The sequence below is a fragment of the Nelumbo nucifera genome, chromosome 3 (assembly GCF_055504915.1).
Source record: "Nelumbo nucifera cultivar China Antique chromosome 3, China Antique-T2T, whole genome shotgun sequence".
NCBI lineage: Eukaryota > Viridiplantae > Streptophyta > Magnoliopsida > Proteales > Nelumbonaceae > Nelumbo > Nelumbo nucifera.
Window position 1 is genome coordinate 103125686 of NC_142651.1, and position 24266 is coordinate 103149951.

Here is a 24266-nt window from a genome sequence, read left to right on the forward strand (position 1 = left end):
CCAATCCAATCTAATAAATATTTTGGACTGACTTGGTCCAATCCAATATATCTTGCTGGTCTGTCTAATCCGTCCAAATTAATTTTAGGCTGGACGGGGACCGATCCAAAACCGGTCTATTGACACCCTTAACTGTTGACATATTCTTACCTTTTGGCATTAGACCAATCAAGTTCCACTTAAACTAGTTGCCAAATTTTAACTTAAAGACAAAATTAATTGTCTTGATTTTTTAGGCTAAGAAATAGCCATTTCCCAAATCATCAATTCAGTGACAAGTCACAGCTTTCTACCATTTTTTTTTATAAAATCGTCATTTTTCTATGGGCCGGGCTTGATGGTTGCCTAGCTTGGTGCCTGGTGGGTAACTTGTAAGTTTATATAGTTTGGTTTCGGTTATTCTGATTGGGTGGTCTAGGACTGATTAAGGCGGCATTTGGTTGAGCTTTCTAAAAGGATTACTAAACTCAAAAACTCAAAAGAAGTCTTCGGCTTCAGCTTTGATTAAGCTGCGTTGAATGAACTGCTTAAAGAAGCTACTACAACTAACTTGATGATCAGAAAGTCAGTTTATCAGCTGAATTAAAGCATATTTGAACTTTCCACTAGCACTTAGATTTTCAAAAAATGAAGGCAAAGTTATGGAAAGCCTGTCTAATAGCTTTTATCTTCAAACCTCTGTCTTTGGTCTGATCATGACAATCATCTGGCAAATAACAGTAGTTAGAAGAATTAGGAAGACTTTAAGCTGATTTTATAATGGAAGTTCAAAGTAAGACACCAATTTTAAAAGGATATCTATCTTTGATCTTTTTTTGGGATCAGAAGTTATTGAGCTCTGGCTTTCTAAAGGCATCCTACCAAACCATAAAAACCTTTTTAAAGCTTCCATGACTTTCAAAGCCCAAACATAACCTAATCACATGTTTGGTCATCATGAATTGGTACTCTTGAAAGAGTGCAAATGCAAATATGTACAGTATAAAACTCGTATTTGCATTTTACATTTTTGTATTTATACTCTTCCCAAACTAAGCCTAATGAGCTAGTGTGTTGCACTGATCTTAACTTCCTCAAATCCCTCATAAATCCGAATTATACACTAACGAATAAAACATCATCAAATTAAATTTACAAGGGTGGTTTTAATGGGTTTCTGATACTAAGATTCACATATTTTTAACCTGACCAATCAAACTCACCTCTATGAATTTTGATTAATTCTCATTGGAACCTAATGCATGAATATATACCCTTAGGTTTAGGAGATTAGAGCTCATTCCTCATTGTACAAGAGGGACCAGATCAACTAGGCACAACATAATATATGTTTGGTTCCACTTACGTTTATTGACGGTGCCACATAGGCGCCCCATCAACAAATGCCTCATTAATTGTATTTGTGTGTAGCGAAGTTTGCATTTCTGTGCACCTCTCCCGTTTCAGGAAGCTTCATTTTGGAGCTTCCTGAACAGGTAGGCATTTATTGGCATTTTGCTGATGTGGTGCCTAATGGCGCCTATGTGTCATAAATGCCCTCATTAAATGTGTTTCTCGGTTTTGCAGTCACACAAGTACAGAACGTTTATTGAATAAACGTAAATGGAACCAAACACCCTCATAGTAAGCATGTTCAATGAGCACACTTATTAAATATTCAAACAATTGTCAAAAGTTGTTTTTAATATTTTTCAAGGATAGGTTGGGTGTGTTTTTAGGAGCAGGTGTCAAAAAATTTTCTTTGAAGTGCCATTTGATTGCACTGTTTAGAGGTCTGAATCTGAAAATGCTACTTTTCAGACCTCACCCCTTGTTTGGTTGTACCTCTTAAACTAGGTTTGAAACTAATTTTCAGATCTGAAAATCACAGACCTTGGGCTGGCTCTTAATGTCTCTCTCTTTCTCTCTCTCTCTCTCTCTCCCTCCCCTGTCTTCCTACCACCGCCACCGCCGCTGTAACAAGTAGCAGTGGCGGTTCGGTACTCCAGTGAATAATAATAATGTTTTTATTAATTATTAATTATAAAATATTCTTATTAATTATTTTAATATTTTTTATTAAATTTATTTGTTTTATTTATTAATTATTTTTATTAACTAATAATTTTTAATTATTTCATTAATTTTTAAAAATTATTTTAATTTTTATTTGTGTAAATTATTAATTAGTAATTATTAATTATTTTAATATTTTTATAATCATTATTTATTATTTTTTTTAATTTTAATTGTTTTATTTATTAATTTATATTATTTCAATATTATTTCGAGGTTGAAAATTATTTTTATGAGATAATGTAAATTGAATTCAACATTTTCAAATTGTATATTTTAGGGGTAAAATAGTAAAATCGATAAATTTTAGATGGTAAAAGGTTGATCCAACACAAAAAACTCATGGATTCAGATCTTCTAAAAAGTAAAAAAGCAACTATACCTCTTTTCAGATTTCAGACACATTTAATATTTTTTAACTTTTCAAATCTGAATTTTCAGATTTATCAAACGCCACCTAAGTGTCCATTAAACCTGCTTACAATTCTATGCTACCTGATCCAGATTGCATACAAGATGTCTCTCTACATGCAATACTCGCTACTCTTATATATATCTTGATTCTCTTCAAATCTTCCCGAAGGGATGCATGCTAATACAACACTGGTAAGTATTAACTACTTTATCTAAATAGAGAAAACTTTAGCTATCTCTACGTTCAAAAACCTTGGTTGTCACCTGTCAATGGAGCTTTCTTTATGTATGTAACTGTGTAAGACAATAAGTAGGAATGGCTACGGGGCAGGAGTTGATACCCATTCTCATCCCACAAAAATTCCAATCCCTACCAACGGGGACAATGTTTCTCATCTCCATCTCCATGGGATCCCCATCCCACTCCATATCATTTTTTATTATGCTAAATTCATTTTATTTTTTATTTTTATTTCATTTCAATTTTTTAAATAAAATAATTACAATTTATGATTCTATTAAAATATATCCAAATTTTAAAAGATATTCAAATACATTCAAACATGTTCAATTGTATTTTTAAAAATTTTAACACAAAATTTAAAAATATTAACACAAATATATATTACTAGGCGGAGAGCCCATCCTTGCCAAATTTCTCCATCCCCAACCCAAGCCAGGAGGGGAAATAATCCCAATGGCTCCAAACAAGGATCAAGGAAATGGGGGAAATTACCATCCCCAACTGTAAGTTGGATTGCCCAACTTGAATTTCAATGGAATTAGGCTTGGATTAGTATTCAAGCCCATTGAAAATTTGAAACACTACCAACCCATCCTCACCCAAGATCATATATGTGCTTACGGTGCCTCACAAATGCCCCATATGCACATCTCAGCGTGTATTGGAAATATCTAAGATGTTCATGATACACAATTGGGATATATTGTGGGGCATTTTATGAGAAGACCGGATCTACTCACACAGGGTGCCTCATTCACGCCTCACACGCACATCGTACCATGCATTGAGAACATCTCCCATACTTATAAGTTATTATTCACGGGAGATGTTCCCAATGCCCGGTCAATGTGCATGTGGGGTGCCCCCGTGTGAGGAGCAAATCCCGGTTCTTTTACGGGGCGCAAATGTGAATTTGAATTCTCCTCACCCAAGATGCACTTGTAATGTAACGTGCTTACGTTACGTTAGTTCACCACCAGCCATAATCCATCACCAGCAGGAGTCTGTAATAAACTAATGAAACATACTATCGTGCATGAAGAAAGCTCTGTTGATAGACCAGAGTGTCAAATTTAAAACAACCAAATATTTTTGGGAGAATGACGGTTCAACCCAGGGTCAGAATTTATAGGCCCAAAGTACAGTTGGGGTAGGTGCCAGTTCGGAATTGATGGCCTAGACCCGGAGTATCAAATTTAAGTCAATCAAATCTTTTTTATCCTACCCAATGTTTCATTTGTCTCCATTAAGAGTGCAAATGGATCGGATCATGATCTAATCTGATCCAAGATCCAATCTTATTTGGTCGAATTCGGATCACTCCTATTCGGATTTTTTTGATCAGATTTGGATCCCCCCCCCAAAGATCGAGTCCAATATATATGTTATATATTATAATACACACACATATATATGTTATTTATTTATTTATAAATATATTATTATATTGTATTTTTGTAAATCTGTTATATTGTTTATTTTTTATAAATATATATATGTGATAAAAATAATTAAAAATACTTATATTTTTATTTTTATTTATTTAAATTGATATATTTAAATTTTCTTTTAATAATTTATCAATTTTTAAAGAAAACAAATCAAATAGAATCAGATCAAAATATCCGACTTCTCGATCGAATTCAAATTCAAACCCATGTCTATTACATCCATTTGAATCTTCAGATCAAATCAGATTAATAGTGTAGGTTGGATTCATATATACCTTTATTAGAATCCAACCCATTTGCATCCCCTACTCTCCACACAAAGAAAGAGGAAAATTTTTATCTATCCTATTGATTCCAAGTATGTTGTAAAGAGCTAACCAGCTGATTGATAAAGTCTTTTATTGGTCATAACTCATAACAAAGATTGCACCTGGTTAGGGGTTTTATGGGTTGGGGATGGGCTACCCCATTGACCCATTGTGTAACCCTTTAAAAGAAATTAAAAAGAAAAAAAAAAAAACAGGCATGGACAGCCAAGGTCTCAAAATTCATAGTTATCATCTATACATGTGTTTATTCTATTTTGTTCACATGGGTCAATGTAGTTTGGACACTTGGTTTCTCAAACTTTTGAATAAAAAATTGCAATAGTAGTTTAGTGCCGCCCACAGTTTTGAGCAAATAGAATTTCAATAGCAATACCAAATAAACATTCTTTGGGGGTAGCTGGTACGTAAGACGAAAGATTACTCTTAGGCCATGTTTGGAGTGTATGCCTTGTTTTCTTAAAAAATGGTATCACGTCCGCACTATACAGGGGAGATTCGTAGGGGTGCAAATGGATCAGATTGGATACTAAGATAATTCGGATCATTCTTATCCGATTTGAGAAGATTTGATTCAATATATATTATATACTTATAAATATAAATATATATTATTTATTTATAAATTTGTTATATGATTTATTTTTTATAAAAAATATGTATATATATGATAAACATAATTAAAAAATACTTATATATTTTTTTATTTTATTTAAATTACTATATTTTATTTTTCTTTTAATAATTTATTAATTTTTAAAGAAAACAAGTCGGATCAGATCAGATCTAAAGATCTGATTTATTGATAGGATTCGAATTCAAATTGAGTCATATTAGATTCAATCAGATCTTCAAGTCAGATCGGATCTGACATGAATAGTATTAGGTCAGATTTGAATATACCCTAATTCAATACAATCCAAACCGCTTGCATCCCAAGAGATTTAGACATTCAATGCGGGGAAATGTCGCCTATTTGGTTGGGCATTTTTCCAAAAAAAACATTTTTTCAAATCACATTTTGGAAATCTGAAAAGAAAGACTATTTTGAGAAAACTCATTTTTTTGGCATTTTCTTATTTTTAGTATTACTAATTATTTGTCGTGGTATTAAAAAACCACTTAAATGGCAGCAACAGCAACAGTACCAAACAAAAGAATGTTGTTTTCCGAATAAATAACATACCAAGGTAGCGCCATTTTTTTTTAAGAATTGCCTTAAAACAACATCAGTTCCAAACATTAACCCTAGGAAACTCGCTGAACACATGGTGCTCGCGGATAGTAGCAAATGGGAGCTGGTCCAGCTAGAGCATCATTAACAAGTATGGAGATATCCCCAATACACAATTGTAAAAGGCTCTGAGAATGGTGTGAACATGGTCTTGTGAGTACTGAATCAATCTCACACATTAGTTAAGTTGAGAACCACTTTAAAAAGGTGCGATATTTAGAATTTGGGGTAAGAATGGCAATTTCCCCATCCTCGCCAAATTCCCAGACTCCTTACCCAATGGGGTTGGGGATGGGGAGTGAAGTCCCCGCCCTGCCCCATATATATATATATATATATATATATATATATATATATATATATATATATATATATATATATATATATATATATATATATAAGAGCGAATGCCCCTTTTTTATGGAATTCTCATTGGACGTTTTTTACCCTTTTGTCTAAGCATATAATGGGTATAAAGATGGCATATATGTCCTTTATTCTCACTTCAGAAACTACCCATTTATAACCGTTCAAAAACTGCCAAGGTGTTGGAACCATGAATTATAATTGTTTAGAAATTGCCCACTTAATACCTTAATTAATTTTTGGATAAATGAATTATAAATAGTTTTGTCTTAGAGATATTGCCATGTGTAAATGCACGTACACGTTATATATATATATATATATATATATATATATATATATATATATATATATATATATTCTTTAAAATATTGTTAATTAAAAAATATGTGATTTGAGTCCCATGGGGAACCAACTTGTCTCCGTCAGGGTTCAAGGATAGAGGATAACTTTTATCCCCAAAAGGAATCGGGGTTGGGGATGAAGATTTATTTCAAAATCAATATTGGGAATGGGGAATATAATCCCCATCCCAAACCCACTTATTGCCATTCCTAGTCCAAGGCCATTGTGGTCAGACTTTTCTTATAATATAACATATATAAGACGTTCTGATAACAAATTAACCAGCCTCTCCAACCATTGGGTCATAATTCAAAGAGGAACTCGTTGTATAAGCCACTCATTGAACCACTTATCCATGGATGGACCAGTTTCAAAGTGTGTAGAGGTTTTACTTGTAGGGAGTCCCCTTGATTTTATCAATGTGTTTTTGTCAAATTGGTTGGATGCTTTAATGTAGCTTTGGGGCCATTTGATTACAGCTGAAGAAGCTGAATTGAAAAGCTTAACACTTTGTCTTTTAGTGAATAAGATTTTAAGGAGGCGAGCTGAAATTGAAGTTGGGTAGACCATATATCTATGAAAAAATATTTATTGAATTTTCTAACAACTACTAGAAGATAATGCAACACGTCTTTCAATTCAGTTGTTTCAACCTCCATACCACGTCAATATACCTCTCCTTTCTCCAAACCCCTCTTCCTGCTTTTTCCTTAACTCTCTTTCCTTTTCCCTTCCCAACCATCTTATTAAGCCAAATCCGGATCAGGTAGGCATGACATTGTAAGCATGTTAAATGAGCACTTTCAAATTTTTTTTTGACACCTATCCCTTGAAATACCCCCAACATACCCTTGAAAAAGATTAAAGACAACTTTTAACAATTGTTAAAATATTTATAAAGTGCTCACTGAATGTGCTTTCTATGTTATGTCTACTAGACCCAATCCCTATTAAGCCACTTCACCAAGGGTTTAGCTTAACTTATTAGGCTATGCCATCATTCCTCTCAACTATTTAAATCCAATTATAATAATCTTCCTAATCTCTCTCTCAACAAAACCTTATCCTACTATTTGCATAATCACTGAAAGTACCCTTATAATTTATGATAATGGACAACCATTAGGAACGGGTAACAGAAAGCTTGAAAAGACAACTTTGCCCTTGATTTTTCTTCAATTTTTCAAAATGTAATGCCATCTCTGAAAAGCTTCTCCAAATTATGTAGCCTTAACCCACCATGTTTTGGATCAATTCACTCCCACGCCATCTTTGAAGGTTTCTCCCTTCCACTAACCTATATTGGCCAACAGAGCATCTTTGAACGTTTCTCCCCTACACTCCACTCCCACTCTCCAACCCCTATTTTGTTTGTCCTCTTACTGCACTCTAAGAAACCTTTATAGTTCAGACATCAAAGAATCAAAACTTAAGGGTCCGTTTAGTTCGCAGAAGGAATCGGAATCGAAATCAAAATTCTCTGGAATTGGAGTCGGAATGGTCCATTCTTAGAATCTGTTTGGTTCAGCCAGGAATCGGAATCGGATTTCGATTCCTACTGTTTGGTTCAACTAAAAACTGGAATTGGAATCAGCCAAAGTTTCCAATTCTGCCCCTATTAAAAGAACCTCAAAAACTAGTTTTTCACAGTTTGGAGACGTTGCTGAAACTAATGCATTCATGTCTTCTGTAGCCAGAATTGATCAGGGAGGTTTGCCCGAGGAGTTTTCCTATAAGAAACAATTTATGCACTCATATTCTAGTTGTCCATGCTGGATTAATGTTACAGGCCCACGAATAGGATCTTGTCACGGGTCGGTCCACGGGGAAAACCTCTTGTTTTCCCTTGTTCCTCCCTTTTCTTGAGGAACCTATCTTGGCGCCTTAATGGTGATTTGTTCAAGAGATCACCAACTCACCTCTACTCTATCTTGACTGAGAATTTCAATGCCTCTATTGAATATCATTAGCTCCTTTAAATAGGAGATTACAAGAAGAATCCCACTTTTAGGAGGACTCCCTACTGATCTATACTACTAAATTTAGATAAGAGCACTGAACAGATAAGACTCTCTACTAGATAAGATAAGACTCCCTACTAGATAAGATAGAACTGTATCTAGCTAGATAAGATGAGTACACTGAATTAGATAAGATGAGAACACTAGATTAGATAAGATGAGAACATTGAGTTAATCGCCCATTACTGTTGTTGTCCATTAAACTCTGAATTAATCGCCCATTACTGCTGTTGTCCATCACTGCTGCTGTTAGCAGCTATAAAAGCATCCACAACATTACTCCCCTCCTAGACTAAGAGCTTGTCCTCAAGCTCGAATTCAGGATGGGTGGCTTGAAACATAGTCAAAGGAATCCAGGATAGGTGGAATGATTTTGCCCTCCTGGATCGGGTTCCAATGAAGAGGGTTCATCCTCATCTTCCTCTTGTTCCACTAGGAGGCAGAAAAGTCTCTTGCACTTGTGCCCTGCTGAGTAAAGTTCATCACAATTAAAACACTGTACCCTCGCCCTGCGTTCTGCCATCTCAACCCTGGACAAGTTCTTAATAGGGGGTGCCACCACGCTGCTTCCCAAACTGGATGCCAACCTGGAATCGTGGCTTGGCTGTGGTTTCTGTTCTTGGCTGGCTGCAGAAGATGGGGCCATGCCGAGTGGTTTCGGGGGTGCCCATGCTATTTGAGGCCTCCCCATACTGATACTTCCGCGGTTGAGTTGGAGCTTGCGTTCAAAAGCGTGAGCCAACTTCATAGCAGTAACCAGATTGGGGGGGGGGTTTGCGTCTCCATATCCACCCTCAAAGTTTCTGCTAACCCCGCGGTGAACATGTCGACCTGTTGGTCTGGTCGTACCGATGATGCTCTTGCAAGGAGGGTTTGAAACTGACGCTAATATTCAGCCACCGTTCCCGTCTGTTTGAGGTTGATTAGTTCGCCTAATGGGTTGCTTGTTAATGGGGGCCCAAATCTGAGAAGGCAGTAGGATTTGAATTGGGTCCAACTGAGCCCGGGTTCCTCTTGCTCTAATCTATAAAACCAAAGCTGCGCCTCCTCCGTCATGTGGAATGTAGCTAAGCTTACCTTGTCTCTGTCCTTTGTCCGTTGGTTGCGGAAGAACTGATCACATCTGTACAACCATCCCAACGGATCTCCTGCGCCGTTATAGGAAGGGAACTCTAGCCTGTTGTATTTGGGAACGATCGCGGCTCCCTGGTGACGACCTGCCGCTCGCCAGACGATTCTGCCGTGTCTGGACGGCGGCCGTTTATGGTTGCAGCCCCTTCTAGATTCCTCTCCTTGCTAGAAAAATAGAGCTCCATCATGCACCTTAATTCTCAGACGTCTTCCTTGATCTCGCACACCTCTGTGTTGTTTTCCACGAGCTTGTGCTCCAGTTCATGAACCCTAGTCGTCAACTGCTCAAGGTCACCCATGACGCCTTGCTCTGATACCAAATTGTTACAGGCCCGCGAATAGGATCTCGTCATGGGTCGGTCCAACGGGGAAAACCTCTTGTTTTCCCTTGTTCCTCCCTTTTCTTCAAGAACCTATCTTGGCGCCTTAATGGTGATTTGTTCAAGAGATCACCAACTCTCCTCTACTCTGTCTTGACTGAGAATTTCGATACCTCTATTGAATATCATTAGCTCCTTTAAATAGGAGATTACAAGAAGATAAGAATCCCACTTTTAGGAGGACTCCCTACTGATCTATACTACTGAATTTAGATAAGAACACTGAACAGATAAGACTCCCTACTAGATAAGATAGAATTGTACCTAGCTAGATAAGATGAGTACACTGAATTAGATAAGATGAGAACACTGAATTAGATAAGATGAGAACACTAAGATGAGAACACTGAATTAGATAAGATGAGAACACTGAGTTAATCGCCCATTATTACTGTTGTCCATTAAACTCTGAATTAATCGCCCATTACTGCTGTTGTCCATCACTGCTGCTGTTAGCGGCTGTAAAAGCATCCACAACAACTAACTTGCCTGGGCCTACTAGTATGGATTTCATTATGTAAAGGTGTTATCTATTTTCCTTTCATATTTAAAAGCTTCCATCCTTATTTTCTGTTTGTAATTTTTTATGAATTGATCAAAGATAAGAATGCCAGCTTCAAAAGGAGGTAAACTGGTAAAAAGCCACCTAACATATATCTTGTTTCCGTAAATATGTTGTGAAGAACAAAAAGTATGTTGTTGAATTTTGAAGAATGCTACCCCAGACAACTCTGCTAATTGTGTGTCCTCAATCTTGAAGGTGAATAAGCTTGGCACTGGGTCTACAATTGAATGACCAAGCTAAGAGGCAAGAGTGTAACCCTGTGACAATAATAAAATCCACAATTTGATCTTATCAATTTGCAGCACTAAAATGGTAAAACCAAGTTCTGAAATTATCAGAAGTCACGTACAAAAATTACAAAGAGCACTTTCAGCTTTATCAATAACAAAGATACATTTTTGCAAGCAGAAAAATGAAAAAAAGAAATACAAAGATACATGATATTTGCATTGCAAGTTTTTATAACTGATACTTAACAAAAGACCGCTCCAAATTACTGGTTCTATAACTCCTTGAATGAAAAGAAAAAACATTGATAATTGTGATGTTTTTATTGTTCACAAGTTTTATTGGATGATCTTTTCTTCTTTTCCAATTCATAGAATGGTAACTCAGCTTAATAAAGCATTATCCCAACCATATAGGGTTGTCTTCCCAAATCCCATTTTACCATTCCATTTTCTAAATGGCCATATCAACTATTAGATTATGAACCTTAGATTAGCCCGTTTTTTTTATTCTCCTGCCCATTCTTCTAATCCTTTCATCTTGGGCACCTACTATTCAGCCACATCACACATCCACCACATCCCCAATCAAAACATAGAAGATACAGTATAAAAAAATTGCCAATGCAGTAATGCTTTATGCATTACCTTTGATTTATGCACTCTTCAACATGGACAGCTTGACCTAGAAAAATACACATAAATGAGTGAAACTTTGAGCCTGATGCACTATAGATAGATAGATAGATAGATAGAGAAACCTGCACTCCATTTTCCAAAAGCCCATAACAAAGAAATAAATCCATATTTTAGGCAAAATCTTGAAGAGGGGCGAGAAAAGAGAAAAAGAAAAGGAATCACTTCCACCATTAAAGCACCCATCTATTACTAAAAAACACAGTAACAAACAGAAAAGGAATCACTTTTGTCAAAGTGACAACCACGCTTTTGAAATTCCAAGCACTAGAAGGAAAGATGCAACATACACGAGCATCAAAGCCAAAGCGATTGATTCCTTTCCAATTATCAAGTCATAAGTAGTGAAGTGCTTGCAACAAGCTAAAGCTTGAAGACGATTGCCAAGTTTTCCTCCTTCAAATGAATCCCCCTTAACCCCTCTCACAAAAGAAACTGCGTACTTGCCAGAAACCAATGGGTCTTCTGGCTTGGCCGGCATTGTATACAGCTCGAGCTTCAGTACCAGTAGCCTTCAAAGTAAAAGTAAATTGAAGAATCAAACAATGCACGAGGGGTACAAATTCAAATGATTTTGCCCTTTTCTCATGAGCAGAGTTGTTAGAGTGAATACTCGCTTACCTATCCAATGCGATACCAGAGACGTTCATCAAATGATGCGGCAGTGGGGATGACCTAAGGAAAGCTCGTAGCACGTTGAATGGTTCCGTTGAATTGAATGCCAGGTCCGGCACCGGCGATGCCGTGCAACAATTCCAACCACCATTGATAGCTGGGTATACCAAGTCTGGGAATCGCCAGCGCATCGTTAACGAGTTGAGAGATCTTCTCGTCTAAAGCAAGACGAGAGACGAGGTCTTTAACTCTTTGGTGGATGGGTAGAGATGTTTTGCAGAAGGGGAGGGAGCTGGTTGAAGGGTTTGCAGAAGGGGAGAGATAAAAGGAGAGAGATCCATCATGACCTGGCCGGAGTAATACAGGTCGGATCTTCAGAGTCCAACCATCGAACTGTAGAAGGTTTGAAGGAGGGAATGTCGAGAGAGAGGAGAAAGAGGGTTGGAGTGTCAAGAGAGAGGAGAATGAGAGAATCAGGGGTTTGAGGGGTCTTTCCGTCATTTTCCTTTTTATTGATTTAACCAGTTGGAATGGGAATCTGATTCCTCGGGGGGGGGGGGTCGGGAATGGCCATTCCCTCAAATGGGGGATTGCCATTTCGCTTGGAATGGGAATCGGATTCCGATTCCGCCATTCCGGTTCTGATTCTGGACTCTTATTCCTGCAAACCAAACAGACCCTAAAGCTTCTCAGCTATAGAAAAATAAAAGAGATACAAAAGGTTAACATAATCTTGTAGTCATAGAACCGTAAATGGAAGCTTCATCACCTTTCTCAGTCCCACAAACCCACAAGAGAATCGACAAGCCTCTCCAAAACCATTGGAAAAAAAAGGCTTTGTTAGTTCGTTAATGAGGCCACTTCACTTTGCTCTCCTTCCTTCAAAGAAGACCCTTACTTTATCTCTTACCTCAAAACTTCTGAGAAGAAGACTCTACAGGAACTCAAAGAGAAGTTGTTGATCTCTCGGTCTAAATCCATGTGGAATATTCCATTTTTGGGTGGAGATGAGAAGGTTGATGTGATTTTGTTAAAGTTTCTCCGAGACAAGGATTTCAGGTTTTCCGATGCCCTCACCATGTCGGAGAAATGCTTGGCCTGGAGAAAAGAGTAAGGTGAAGAGAACATTTGATGGGGATTTAGGGTTTAAGGAGCTTGAAGGCGTGGTGGCTTAGATGCATGCTTGCAACAAAGAAGGCCATCCCGTTTGTTATAATTCTTATGGGGTCTTCAAAGATAAGGGCCCTAGATCTCTGCCTAGATTTTCCCAAACAAGTCTAGATCTAAAGTCCCAAAACCAGATCCGCCCAGATCTACTATTTCAACTTCTACTTCAGATTTTATCACAAATTTATATGTTTCTCAAGACTCTTTTCACTCGAAACACAAACTTGTTGTCTTTCTCACCTGAAATCTACCAGCAATAGTAGAAAGAGAAGACAAAATCTAAATTTTTTTGAGTTGAACAACAATGGGAAAATTGATTGCAAAAGGGTATTAAAACTATAGGGGGACGTATATATATATATATATATATATATATATATATATATATATATATATATATATATATATATATAATTTAATCATAAGAACTATGGGTATTTTAGTAAAATCAGTATACAAATTGGGTTCAACCTAATACCATACGTTACCCACATTCATACAAGTTATAAAAATCCTTAAAATCTAAGACTGGAAGGTCTAGATCTCCTATTAATAAAATATGTCCTAGCACCCTCCCAACATGATTTGTCACTACACATCTCATACATGGTGGGTCTCAATCTCATGGTAAGATGTGTGGTGTTAGTCATGTTGGGAGCATGTCGAAACGTGTTTTGTTGGCAGGAGATCACACTTGTTGAATAGTTGCCATCTTTGCTCTACCATAACTAGGGGTGCTCATAAACGAACTTAAAAACTGAGCTAGACCAAGAACCAAAAATAAATGTAGTTAACCAAATCAACCAATTAATTTTTGGTTTGGTATTTTTGAAAAACTAAAGGATTGGCTTTGGTTTTTTGTTAACCTTTAACGATTAATTTAACCAAATATATATATATATATATATATATATATATATATATATATATATATGTATATATATATAATTACCCATTTATAATATATTTTATATCATTTATTATTTATAATATAATATATATAAGGGAAATTGTCTAAAACTCACCATGTTAGTAAGTTTTTATTTTCCAAAACTCACCTTCCATTAGTGCACCGCTAATGTTTCTTAATAGAGGTGTCTATGTCAGCATAAATAACAATTTTCATGACCAAATTACCCTTGAATGGTGAGTTAGAGGGAAAATGGTCTTTTCCAGTTTTCAATTTTATTTTTTTTTTCATTTTTAGTGTTTTTTTATAATTTCCAATGTTTTTTATAATTTATATTTTTTTACATTTTAAAATTTTCTACAATCTATAAATTTTCTTGTATTTTTTGTTATTTATTTACAATTTCTATGTTTTTCTATAATTTTTGGTGTTTTTCTATAATTTTTGGTGTTTTTTATACAATTTTTATTTTCTGATTTTGTTTTTCATTTTATATAGTTTCTATAATTTGAAAATAATTTTTTTTATTTTGTTTGAAATTTCTATAATTTTTTTTGTGATTTCTGTGTTTTTATGTATTTTATATATGAAAATATTTTTTGCACTTTTTCTTTTTTTTCATGTCTAAATATTAAAATGGTAATATATTAACACCCATTAATTTATTTTGTATATATTTTATATTTTTCTATGAAGGTTAAAATAGTAATATATTAACACCTGTTAGCATGTTTAACGTCGAAGTTAGTGACATGTTGAGTTTTATACATTTTGAAAAGTTGTGGTGAGTTTAAGAGAAATGTTGAAAACTCATGTGAGTTTTAGACAATTTCTCTATATATTATATATATTTATATATCTATTATAATACTTGTTATAAATATAAAAAGTTGAAAAAGCAAAGAATCAAACATGTCGAAAACAAAAACTAGTCAACTGATGGTATTGATCTAATTTCAGTTCAAGAAATTGTAAAAACCGATGATACCAATTCAATTTCAAAAGGGGTTAAGTACTTAAACACCCCTATGGTTTAGCAAATGGACACAAATTTACCCTACTGTTTAAGAAATTACTTAAAGTACCCCGTACATTTCTAACAATTGACAACCCTGTTAAATATGGATGGAAAAGGTAAAAATACCTTACTACCCTTCTATTAAGCCAACCTATTACCTTTCACCACTGAATAATAAACTATAAAAAAGACACCGAAGGAAGGAAACTGCTGCAAATCCCGACCTCATCTTCGCTAACCATTGCAAATCCTGACAAAACATTAGGGTAAGTGGGTGAATTCATTATAGTTGGTGTTGGATTTTAATCTCATTAAAGATTAAATCCAATGGGATTTAAATGATCAATTACATGAAAAACACACCTGCACACATGTCTTGAAAAATAGTTTTTTCTCTTAGTAAACCAGTTTTTAACTTGTCCCGCATTGGAAAATTACAAAGACTTGTTTTGAGTTTTCAAATAGTAGCTTATTTACACTCCTTATAAATAAAAAGGAAGTATGGAGGCTTGCTACCGCGCAACATGCATGCACGCGTGTGTGCGACGTAATGAGGCACACTTTGCTTGCACCCACGTGACTCACGAAGGGCGGCTTTGACTTTTGGTGCAATGTTGGTCATTGATGTTTCAATGGCCATGCCTCAATGAGGCACTATTAAAAGTTAACGGTCATTAACTGTTAACTACCATTTAACAATCACAATTTTAAATTGTGACTGTTCAATGAGACTTTTTCTGAACCAGCACCTTCCTCTTCTCCATGATTCTTTAGGAATTATTTAAGGAGCATGAATCAAGCAATTGCACACACAAGTTTTCGAAATCACTCATGTCTTTCTCAGTCTGATATGCTACTGTCTCACATAAGGTTTCTTCGGAGACTCTTCAACTTTGTTGGTTACAAACTTTTGCCTAAGGCTCTATTGTATCCTGGGAACGGATTTGCCTGTAACCTAACAGCAAATTTAGTGGAATTGAGTGGGGGCAAATAACGTTCTAAATACAGTGTCTTCAGACATGCCTCAGAGTTTCTCCTCCAAGTTTCAATAACCCCAATTTTCCAACAATTGGTTTAGAACTATCATTATGAGGGTGGAGTTTCGATTTCATGATCCGTGAGTATCAATTTCTTTAAATGGAGCTCTATGTATCTCTGCCACCAAGGGTGATAACCGACCCATTTTCTTAGGAGAACAAAGGAAGTATTCCTCCTATTCATTCTCCATTGGAGTAGTGAATTTCCATGGGTAGAAGGGTGAATTTTCAGAGGAGCATAGAGGTACCCTTGTTCCTTTGATTACAACTGCAATGACGTCTTTGTTGACTCATCTAGCTCGAGCAATCTAACCTAGTTGCAACATCTTCCACATCTGATATGTTGTTTCCAACCACAACCCTTTGTGTTGATCTGTAGAAAGTGCAACTGCCATAACTGCACGCACCACCTCTGTTCTCACCCCTAATACCCATTTTGTTGATGACGATGCTAGGGATAGGGAGCTTTGAGCATGCCAATGTTCAATAAGATTTTTCTCAAACTAGAGCATGGTTTTTAAAAACAAACCGGTGACCGAACCGATCAGGGGTCTGATTAGCAGTTCGAATGGTCCGATTGTTCAACCCAAACGCCTGGCCCGTTCAAATGGTTAATCGGCCGATTCAATGATTTGCTGACCGAAATCAATGATTTTGGGGAAAAAAACGATTTTGGAGGAAAATGGAACCGGTCAGGTGATCGATTCCCGATTTTTCTAATCCGATCCGGTTTTGAAAACAGTGCATCAGAGAGGATTGTATTGTGTATTGTGTATTGTGGAAAGGTTAGAGAATCCATGGAGTACTTCTCATCATTGAGGTCTGTACATCAGATAGCCATCAACCCTGCAAAGTTCTTGCTAGACTTGGCAATTGGGCAAGTTAATGACGTAAGTGTCCTAAAAGTCTTGGGGACGCTTCAAGTAACCCCTAAATTTGAGAGAGACGTGGTTAAAATAAGTTCATTTTCTATAATATTTGATTTTTTCATTTTCATTTTATGAATTACAAAAGCAATGACTAAAAGGACATAGATGTTGCTTATCTTGTGATGAAATATCAATATATCATTATGTACTATTGAAATGCAAAAGTTTGGGTGAAACCTAAAGAAAAAGATGCTGAAGCTGTTGGGTTTTGTTTTGAGAAGTTAAATATCAATAAAGGACAAAATAGACTGAAAAGGTAGTCTTGGATTTAAAAAAAAAAAATTATATAAATCAAGGACCTGGATTTGCTCCTCAGCACCTCAAAAGTACATCCATCGTGCATTGAGAACATCTCTCGTAAATAATAATTAATAAATATGAAAGATGTTATAATGCATAATAGGATGTGCCTATGAAGCACCAGCTGTGAGGAGCAGATCCGGTGTCAAAATCACGTGACATTTTAAGTAATTCCTCAACCAGTAAGGTAAATTTATGTCCATTTGTTGAACCATTGCGGATGTTTAAGTATTTAACAAGCCTAACCATAACCCGGTAGGTTTTGACGGTGTGGATTTTTCACTTAACCCGATCCACTAACATCCCTGACATGGTTCAATTTCAATCTCTATTTTAAACGGTTACTGTAAAGGGAACGTGTTATGGCATGTGTAAATAAAGTGAAAAAGCAGAAATATAAGCTACTCATTTAACTCCTTATGATCTGCACCAAAATCAAAAGCAAGTATTACAGGAACTCGTATTCGACCCGCTCCATTTTATGTCAGCGGTTGTGTCCGAAGTCCGGATATTTCATCATTTCGTGGGCCGGAAACTACAGTGGGTCCATTTAGCATCTTGGGTCCGGGACCGGGCTTTGAATTTGACCAAAAGCCACCGCTCACGAATGTCAAGCCAAGCACAAGCGGTAAACAAAAATATAAATACGTATGCGCACACGTACACAAGTCCATATTGTCCTCCTCTTTAGTCTTTACACCCATTCTGCCACCCTTGCCTCTCTCTCTCTCTCCATATATATATATATAACCGCGTTATTGACGGTGCCGCAGAAAGCCTCGTTGCGCTTCTCCGCAACAGAGCCCAGGAAGGAAAACCAGACAAAGGAAACGAAAAAGATGTCTGAAACTAAGAGCACGATGCAATCTCTCAGGGAATGGGTCGTAGAGCATAAGCTTCGAACTGTTGGTAATTCATTCATCACTTCATATTTGTTTGTAGTCGTATCTTTTTCCCGAATCTGGGATTTTCTGATTTTTTTTTTTTATTTTTCTTGTATGATTTCGATGCATTTGATTCAAAAAGGGTGCCTTTGGCTTAGCGGTATAACGGGTTCGATCGCTTACAATTGGTCTCGACCCAACATGAAAACCAGCGTTAAGATCATTCACGCTAGGTATTTCTCCTTTATTTTTCTCTCTTTTTATGTTTTCTTCTCTTCCCCTCCCCCAGGATAGCTTTTGTTCTCGTTTCGGATATCTATCCTGTAATATGCTTGTAATTTACTGCGTATATTGTTTTTTTGTTGATCTATTTCATCTTGTTTCTTTTTCTTTTTTCTTTTTGCAAATATGTAGAAACTATAAATGCCAGGGAAAAGGAAAATAATCGTCTGATTGGGATTTAGGGTTTGGGCTTCCGTAGATTTGATTATAGATTTAAGGAAAGGTAGTTTGATACTTGTTAACGCCAAAATTGGAATTCAGATATATTTTTTTTGTTTAATTATGAATCCAGATATGTTTTATTGAGAAGCAATACATGGTGTAATCCAATAATCCTTAACGCAATATTGGAAAGTAATTATTTGGATTTTCTATTTTGTTAGAAGTTAAAATGATTAATAAACCCAAATACCAAATTATCTTTAATTGGTGATCTACTTTTCCGAAGCCACTCATCATTCATTAAGAATTGTTAGAGTTCTGTTCGTTTTTTTTTTTAATTAAAAAGGGATGCAAAAACAAATCCTAACAGCTGAAGGAATGTTCTTTCTGTCCCTTGTATTGAGACAAGTGTATGTTAAGCGACAAAATAGTTAACAATTTCAAATGGCATTTGCAGTTTCCTTGTTCTAGTTTCCTCAAGCCAGCCGCTTGGTCTTCATTTCCCCAGTTGATCTAACTTTCTCTGGCAGTCCTGAACAGTGATTTAAAAGGCGTGCCTAGGCGCATTTCAGGGTATGTGCCTCGCCTAGGTCCTAGGCACAGCCCTTTCAAAAGGTGTATGCCTGGTGCGCCTTTTGAAAATTTGGCGCTCTTTTACTTTTTTTTAACATAACGGCTGGCTTAAAAATTTGGCGCCTTTTGAAAAGTAATTATAGTTTTAATTACTTTTTTTGAAAATTCTGCGCTCCGAGAACCCCCAATTTGGTAATGTTGTTCATTCATTCATCCTAATAAAATGTCTTCTTCAAAAGCAATTAAAACTATAAAATCATTATTTTTTGTGTGAAAACTAAGAATTTAAGACCTAATGTGCACTTGTTTGGGCTTGCCTTGAGGGGTGTGGCACAAAGGCGGCTCGTAGAATCAGTAATGTAATTTTTTTTACATTACATTACCTACTTGAAGTAATGCAATTGAGTGAAAAAAGAGATTAGAGGTTTTACATGCTTGAAAATGTTTTATATGTTTGATTTTATTTTATATTCTCATTTTAATATGCTTTACATCTTATGTTTATGTATTTTAATTTTAGATAATAGGTTTTTTAAAACATTATTTTAAAATTTAACTTTATATTTTTTAGTAATATTATGTTTAATATATTTTGCTTTTTTTTGAATTTTTTGGCTTTTTTTTTGAATTTTCTGACATTTTTTTGATTTGTTAGTTTTTTTTTTTTGTATTTTTGTGCCTTGCTCCTTAGGCGCAAATTGACCCCTGCACCTTTTCTGCGCCTTGCGCTTTTAAAACACTGGTCCTGAATGCTTTGATTCCATGGTCCAACAGACCCACTTTCTTTCTGACTCTGCTCACAAGCAGCCCAACCCAGTCATTCTGTTCAATTCTCTTCTAAGTATGGGCTAGCATCTGCACCTGCTCTCATCACCGATTACCCCATATCTACTATTTTCTTCCACCTAATGGATAGAATAGTGCTGGTGTGAAATATCATTCAAACTCTAAATTCATTCCTTGAGCCTATTTCTTATTGTGACCTTGGGCTTTATTTTTTTCATGGGTCTGTTTAGCTTTAAGCTTGTCTTGGTTACATATGATATGAGGACATAGGAGTAGTGGATATTAGATGCACTAATTACGAATTTATATTGTTAAGTATTTAGGGATGGGATGGTTGTAATAAACAAAAGCAATGTAGGCAAGTTCATGATTCTTCAGTTTATCACAGTTATTTGATGATCCTTTTTTTTTGTGATGACCCTTTTTTTTTTATCATGGTAGACTCTCTATATCGATCTTATCAAATAGAGTATACAATTCTTTAATACCTGCAAGCACGACAACTCTGTAAGATGAACAATTTAAAAAAAAAAAAACTCTGTAAGATGAAGCAATTTTAAAACTTGGGTCGTAGATATTTAGCCAGTAGTTGTGCAACTATCATGGGTTGGGAAGCTGATGAAAGCCCAACCCTGATATCTGAGTGTCAAAACTGTCAGCCTACACCATCACCAAATCTGAGATCACTCATGGTTATTTTACTTGGGTTTAGTTGGGCTAAGGAGCATCATATAAGCTAAATGATGTGATAACATGTGTCCCCCTTCTCTCTTTCCTTTTCTTTTTCTTTCTTTCTTTCATTTTTTATTTTTTTGGATCAACCAACTCATGTATACACATCTAATGAGCCTTGAAGAACTAATATCAGAATTGTTATTTACAGTTCTCCTTTTGGTTATTTAATAAAACTTGAAGTTATTCATAAACAGGATTTTATATGGAATGCATTTGAGTTGTCAGTGTTTTAACTCAAACCCAACCAAACCTCGGGTCAGTTGGCATATCCCAACCAAAGCCTACCTTGTAGCTGTGGCCTGAAGAGGCTGAAGCCTAATACATGGTTGTTTTGTGCCACCAAACTTGACATAGTCCAAATTGAACCCTTTAAGGGCTCATTCAGTTCACTGCTAATATTTATTATTTGGATGTAATGGTTAATGGTATCCAAATTATCAAAAAAAAAAAAAGGTTAATGGTATCCAAAGGACATTTCAACCAGTTAATCTATTATTGGATATACTGGTTTATTCAAAGGACATTGAAGTTAGTAGCACGGCAGGGATCTTACTAAAGGGTTTGATTACGACTAAGTGGCTAAAACAAATTGCTTGTAGTAAATGTTTTTAAGGAGGTTGTAAGCTCCTAAATGGTTGAAGCTGAAGTTGGGTTTATTACTATTATTACTATATTCTCAAATATTTCATTATTTACTTATTTATCCACTAAAAGATAAAACAATAAGGTATTCAGTTTGGCCACTTCAGCCCTAAGTCATATCACATTGAACCTCATAATTACTTATTTCCTCCTTTACCTTGTTGAAGTTGGATTTACCATTACCTGAAAGACGTTACAGATAGCAGTTTGTTAGGATGTAGCAAGTTGCATTGAATTGATATTTTAAAATGTCTGCAATTGAAAAATTGCTCTCTAGAACTGGCTTGAATTTGCATATCATAACTATTGCCAATAAGCTACACATTTTTTAGGCCATGAATATTACCAATCAGTTGATATAATTGGATATAGCATTATAGTTTTCAATTTACACCCCCTTGTTGTTTGCAGTTTTGCCTTTTTTTTTTGTGTTTTGTGTTTTTCTGTTTTTTGGTTACTTTTACTTGAAGAAAAGCGTGTTCTTTATTACCAGTGCAACAAGTTCTGATACCTAAATCAGAAGCTCCTGACTTTTCAGGGGACTATATTCAGGCAAGTCGTACACGGACCATTAATATGCCTTTCTCAACCTTTACGTTGAAGGTCTCTGTAATTTTACCATCTGTTGGAATTTGAAACCTGTTTTCTTTGGAGTTTGGACATGGGTCTGAGTGTCCGCATTATAAAGAAAATTAAAACTAACTCCTAATTATTTGATTTATAAGGTTACATGAAAATAAAAGGGAGACATCCTTGTTAGAGACGAAGAAATTTTACAGTAAGGATATATCTCATTTATCAGTCTGCAACTTAGCTTCATCTATAACTTATGTATGCAAACGATGGAATTCTTTTCCAGTGGATGGCCTTTTCTTGGAATGGTTGATAAGATGGCATATGTTCTGATAATTAAGCTTTTAATGATATAGTACATTTTTTAACCTCCTTATGGACTAGAGTTGAATAAATAGAACATTGAAGATATGGCTTATTTTTAGTTTATTGTTAGTTTTAAGGTGATGTCCTTTTAGACTATATAATTACTTTATGCCATGCAGTGATTGTTTAACTTTATTGATTTTACACAGGCTGCATGCTCAGGCTCTTACATTGGCTGCTTTAGCTGGTGCTGCAGCTGTTGAATACTATGACCACAAGTCAGGGGCCAAGGCAGACCGTTATGCAAAATTCCTCCCCTTGGACCCAAATCCGCACAAAGAGTGAATTTAACACTTGATGATGAACATGCGTCATGCTAGCACAAAAAGACAAAACCTCTTGAAATTTCACATTCTATTGCAGTTTTTAAAATTGTCATATTGTTACTACATGTGATGTTTGATTTATTTGACTTGTGACATTTTCAGCCTTTATTTTAGTCGACCCAGCTGTTTGCTATTAGTTCTCACTGTGGATAAAAGATAGGTAAATAAACCGAGTACTATTGTCACCCAGCTGTTTGATTGAATATGATCTGTAACCTGAGCAACTTGAGTACCATCGTGCTCAGCTGTCTGATTCAATTCAAGAAAAAATAGTGATATGTAACTTTGCTTAGGATTGAATTATAAGAAAAAATAGAAAATCCATCAACTATTCTATGCTGTGGCGCCACGCCTGTTGGCATATGATATGCTTCTGAGTTCTGACTTGACATTATCAATCATCATCACGGATTCACGGTAGCCATGTAAGCTGCCTGGCTTGCATCCGTTACACTGATTGGAAAAGATGCTCAAAGCTCAATTCTGATTGTCACCTATTCGATCTCTCTTTTTCAGGCCATAATATGCGTTAATTGAAAGAGCTCTTGCGCGAATGCCTTGCGTACTGTGCTCTTTGGCCTGATTTTGGTGAATTAGTTGCTTATTTTGATTTCGGTTTACCCTCTTGGCTTCTTGAATCTCCTTTATGGTTGTAATTATGTATTTGTGTTTTGTGGAATATATAAAATCGTGCCCCAGATTAAATCCCCACATGCCCCAATTAACAGATTGGGGTTAGTTTATTTTGCCACCACTTATTTACGCTGCCTAAATGTTGAAGAAAGATGAATAGTGAAAAAAAAAAAAAAAGAGATTTATTCCTCGAGTTTGCAGTAACCTTAATTTATGGGCGTTTTCATAATTTTACCCTTCATGTTTATGTTAATGTTAGTTTAATGGATTTGGACTTAAATGTGTATTTCCAAAAGTTCAGGCATTAAAGTGGTACATTTGAAATTTTAGGTATGAAAGTGAGATTACCTCAAAAGTTTAGGGTATCTATTTGCAATTTATCCAAAGAAGAAGACGATGATGATGAACAAGAACAGAATGACAATAGAAAATTAAAAAGAAAAAATAAATCCAAACAAAACCACCCCACCTTTGTTTTGTAAGTGAAGACTTATAGTTGTGACCTTGTTGTGCAAAGCAAGTTATAAGCAAAATCTTGTATTTGCACTCTTCCCAGATTTAGCTATAAACATAATGATAGATGAAATTAAAAACCTGTAAAATTAGAAATAGAATTAGACAACATAAATGATAACAGTAGAATATATCAGTTTTAGTTATCAATTAAAAACCTTGTATTATAAGGTTTTGTATAGGTTTCCCATCTTTCCCTTCCTTTCCATATCTTTTCTTTCAAACCAAACACATCTTAAGTATCAAGTGTCAATCATAATATGCAATGTTCCACAACCATATTGGGCAAAGAACCAGAAAATGGAGGAGTTCAGCCTTATCGAACCAAGATATGCATGAATGTTTGTATGTTATGCCATC

At 35.6% G+C, this 24266-nt stretch overlaps 2 protein-coding genes across 2 annotated transcripts; one reads left to right on the forward strand and one right to left on the reverse strand.

The window, feature by feature from the left end:
- Positions 1-11046: 11046 nt before the first annotated feature.
- LOC148801795 (uncharacterized) lies at positions 11047-12535 on the reverse strand. The gene is made up of 3 exons (XM_088899829.1): positions 12077-12535; positions 11746-11967; positions 11047-11444 (listed from the first exon to the last, which is right to left on the reverse strand). Exons 1-3 carry the CDS (start codon positions 12259-12261, stop codon positions 11426-11428), a joined length of 426 nt encoding a protein of 141 aa, XP_088755955.1. The 5' UTR covers positions 12262-12535; the 3' UTR covers positions 11047-11425.
- Positions 12536-18180: 5645 nt separating this feature from the next.
- On the forward strand, positions 18181-22896 carry LOC104598944 (uncharacterized). The gene is made up of 3 exons (XM_010261250.3): positions 18181-18340; positions 18458-18548; positions 22584-22896. The coding sequence occupies exons 1-3, from the start codon at positions 18271-18273 to the stop codon at positions 22717-22719; spliced, it is 297 nt and encodes a 98-aa protein (XP_010259552.1). The 5' UTR covers positions 18181-18270; the 3' UTR covers positions 22720-22896.
- Positions 22897-24266: the final 1370 nt, after the last annotated feature.

Bases quoted from the DNA above. Each gene is read 5' to 3' on its own strand.
- LOC148801795 (XM_088899829.1), bottom strand. From the start codon at position 12,261: ATGCGCTGGCGATTCCCAGACTTGGTATACCCAGCTATCAATGGTGGT. The intron at 11,968-12,076 runs GTAAGCGAGTAT...TTTACTTTGAAG, and splicing joins TCTGGTATCGCATTGGATAG to GCTACTGGTACTGAAGCTCG.
- LOC104598944 (XM_010261250.3), top strand. From the start codon at position 18,271: ATGTCTGAAACTAAGAGCACGATGCAATCTCTCAGGGAATGGGTCGTA. The intron at 18,341-18,457 runs GTAATTCATTCA...TGATTCAAAAAG, and splicing joins GCATAAGCTTCGAACTGTTG to GGTGCCTTTGGCTTAGCGGT. The intron at 18,549-22,583 runs GTATTTCTCCTT...GATTTTACACAG, and splicing joins GTTAAGATCATTCACGCTAG to GCTGCATGCTCAGGCTCTTA.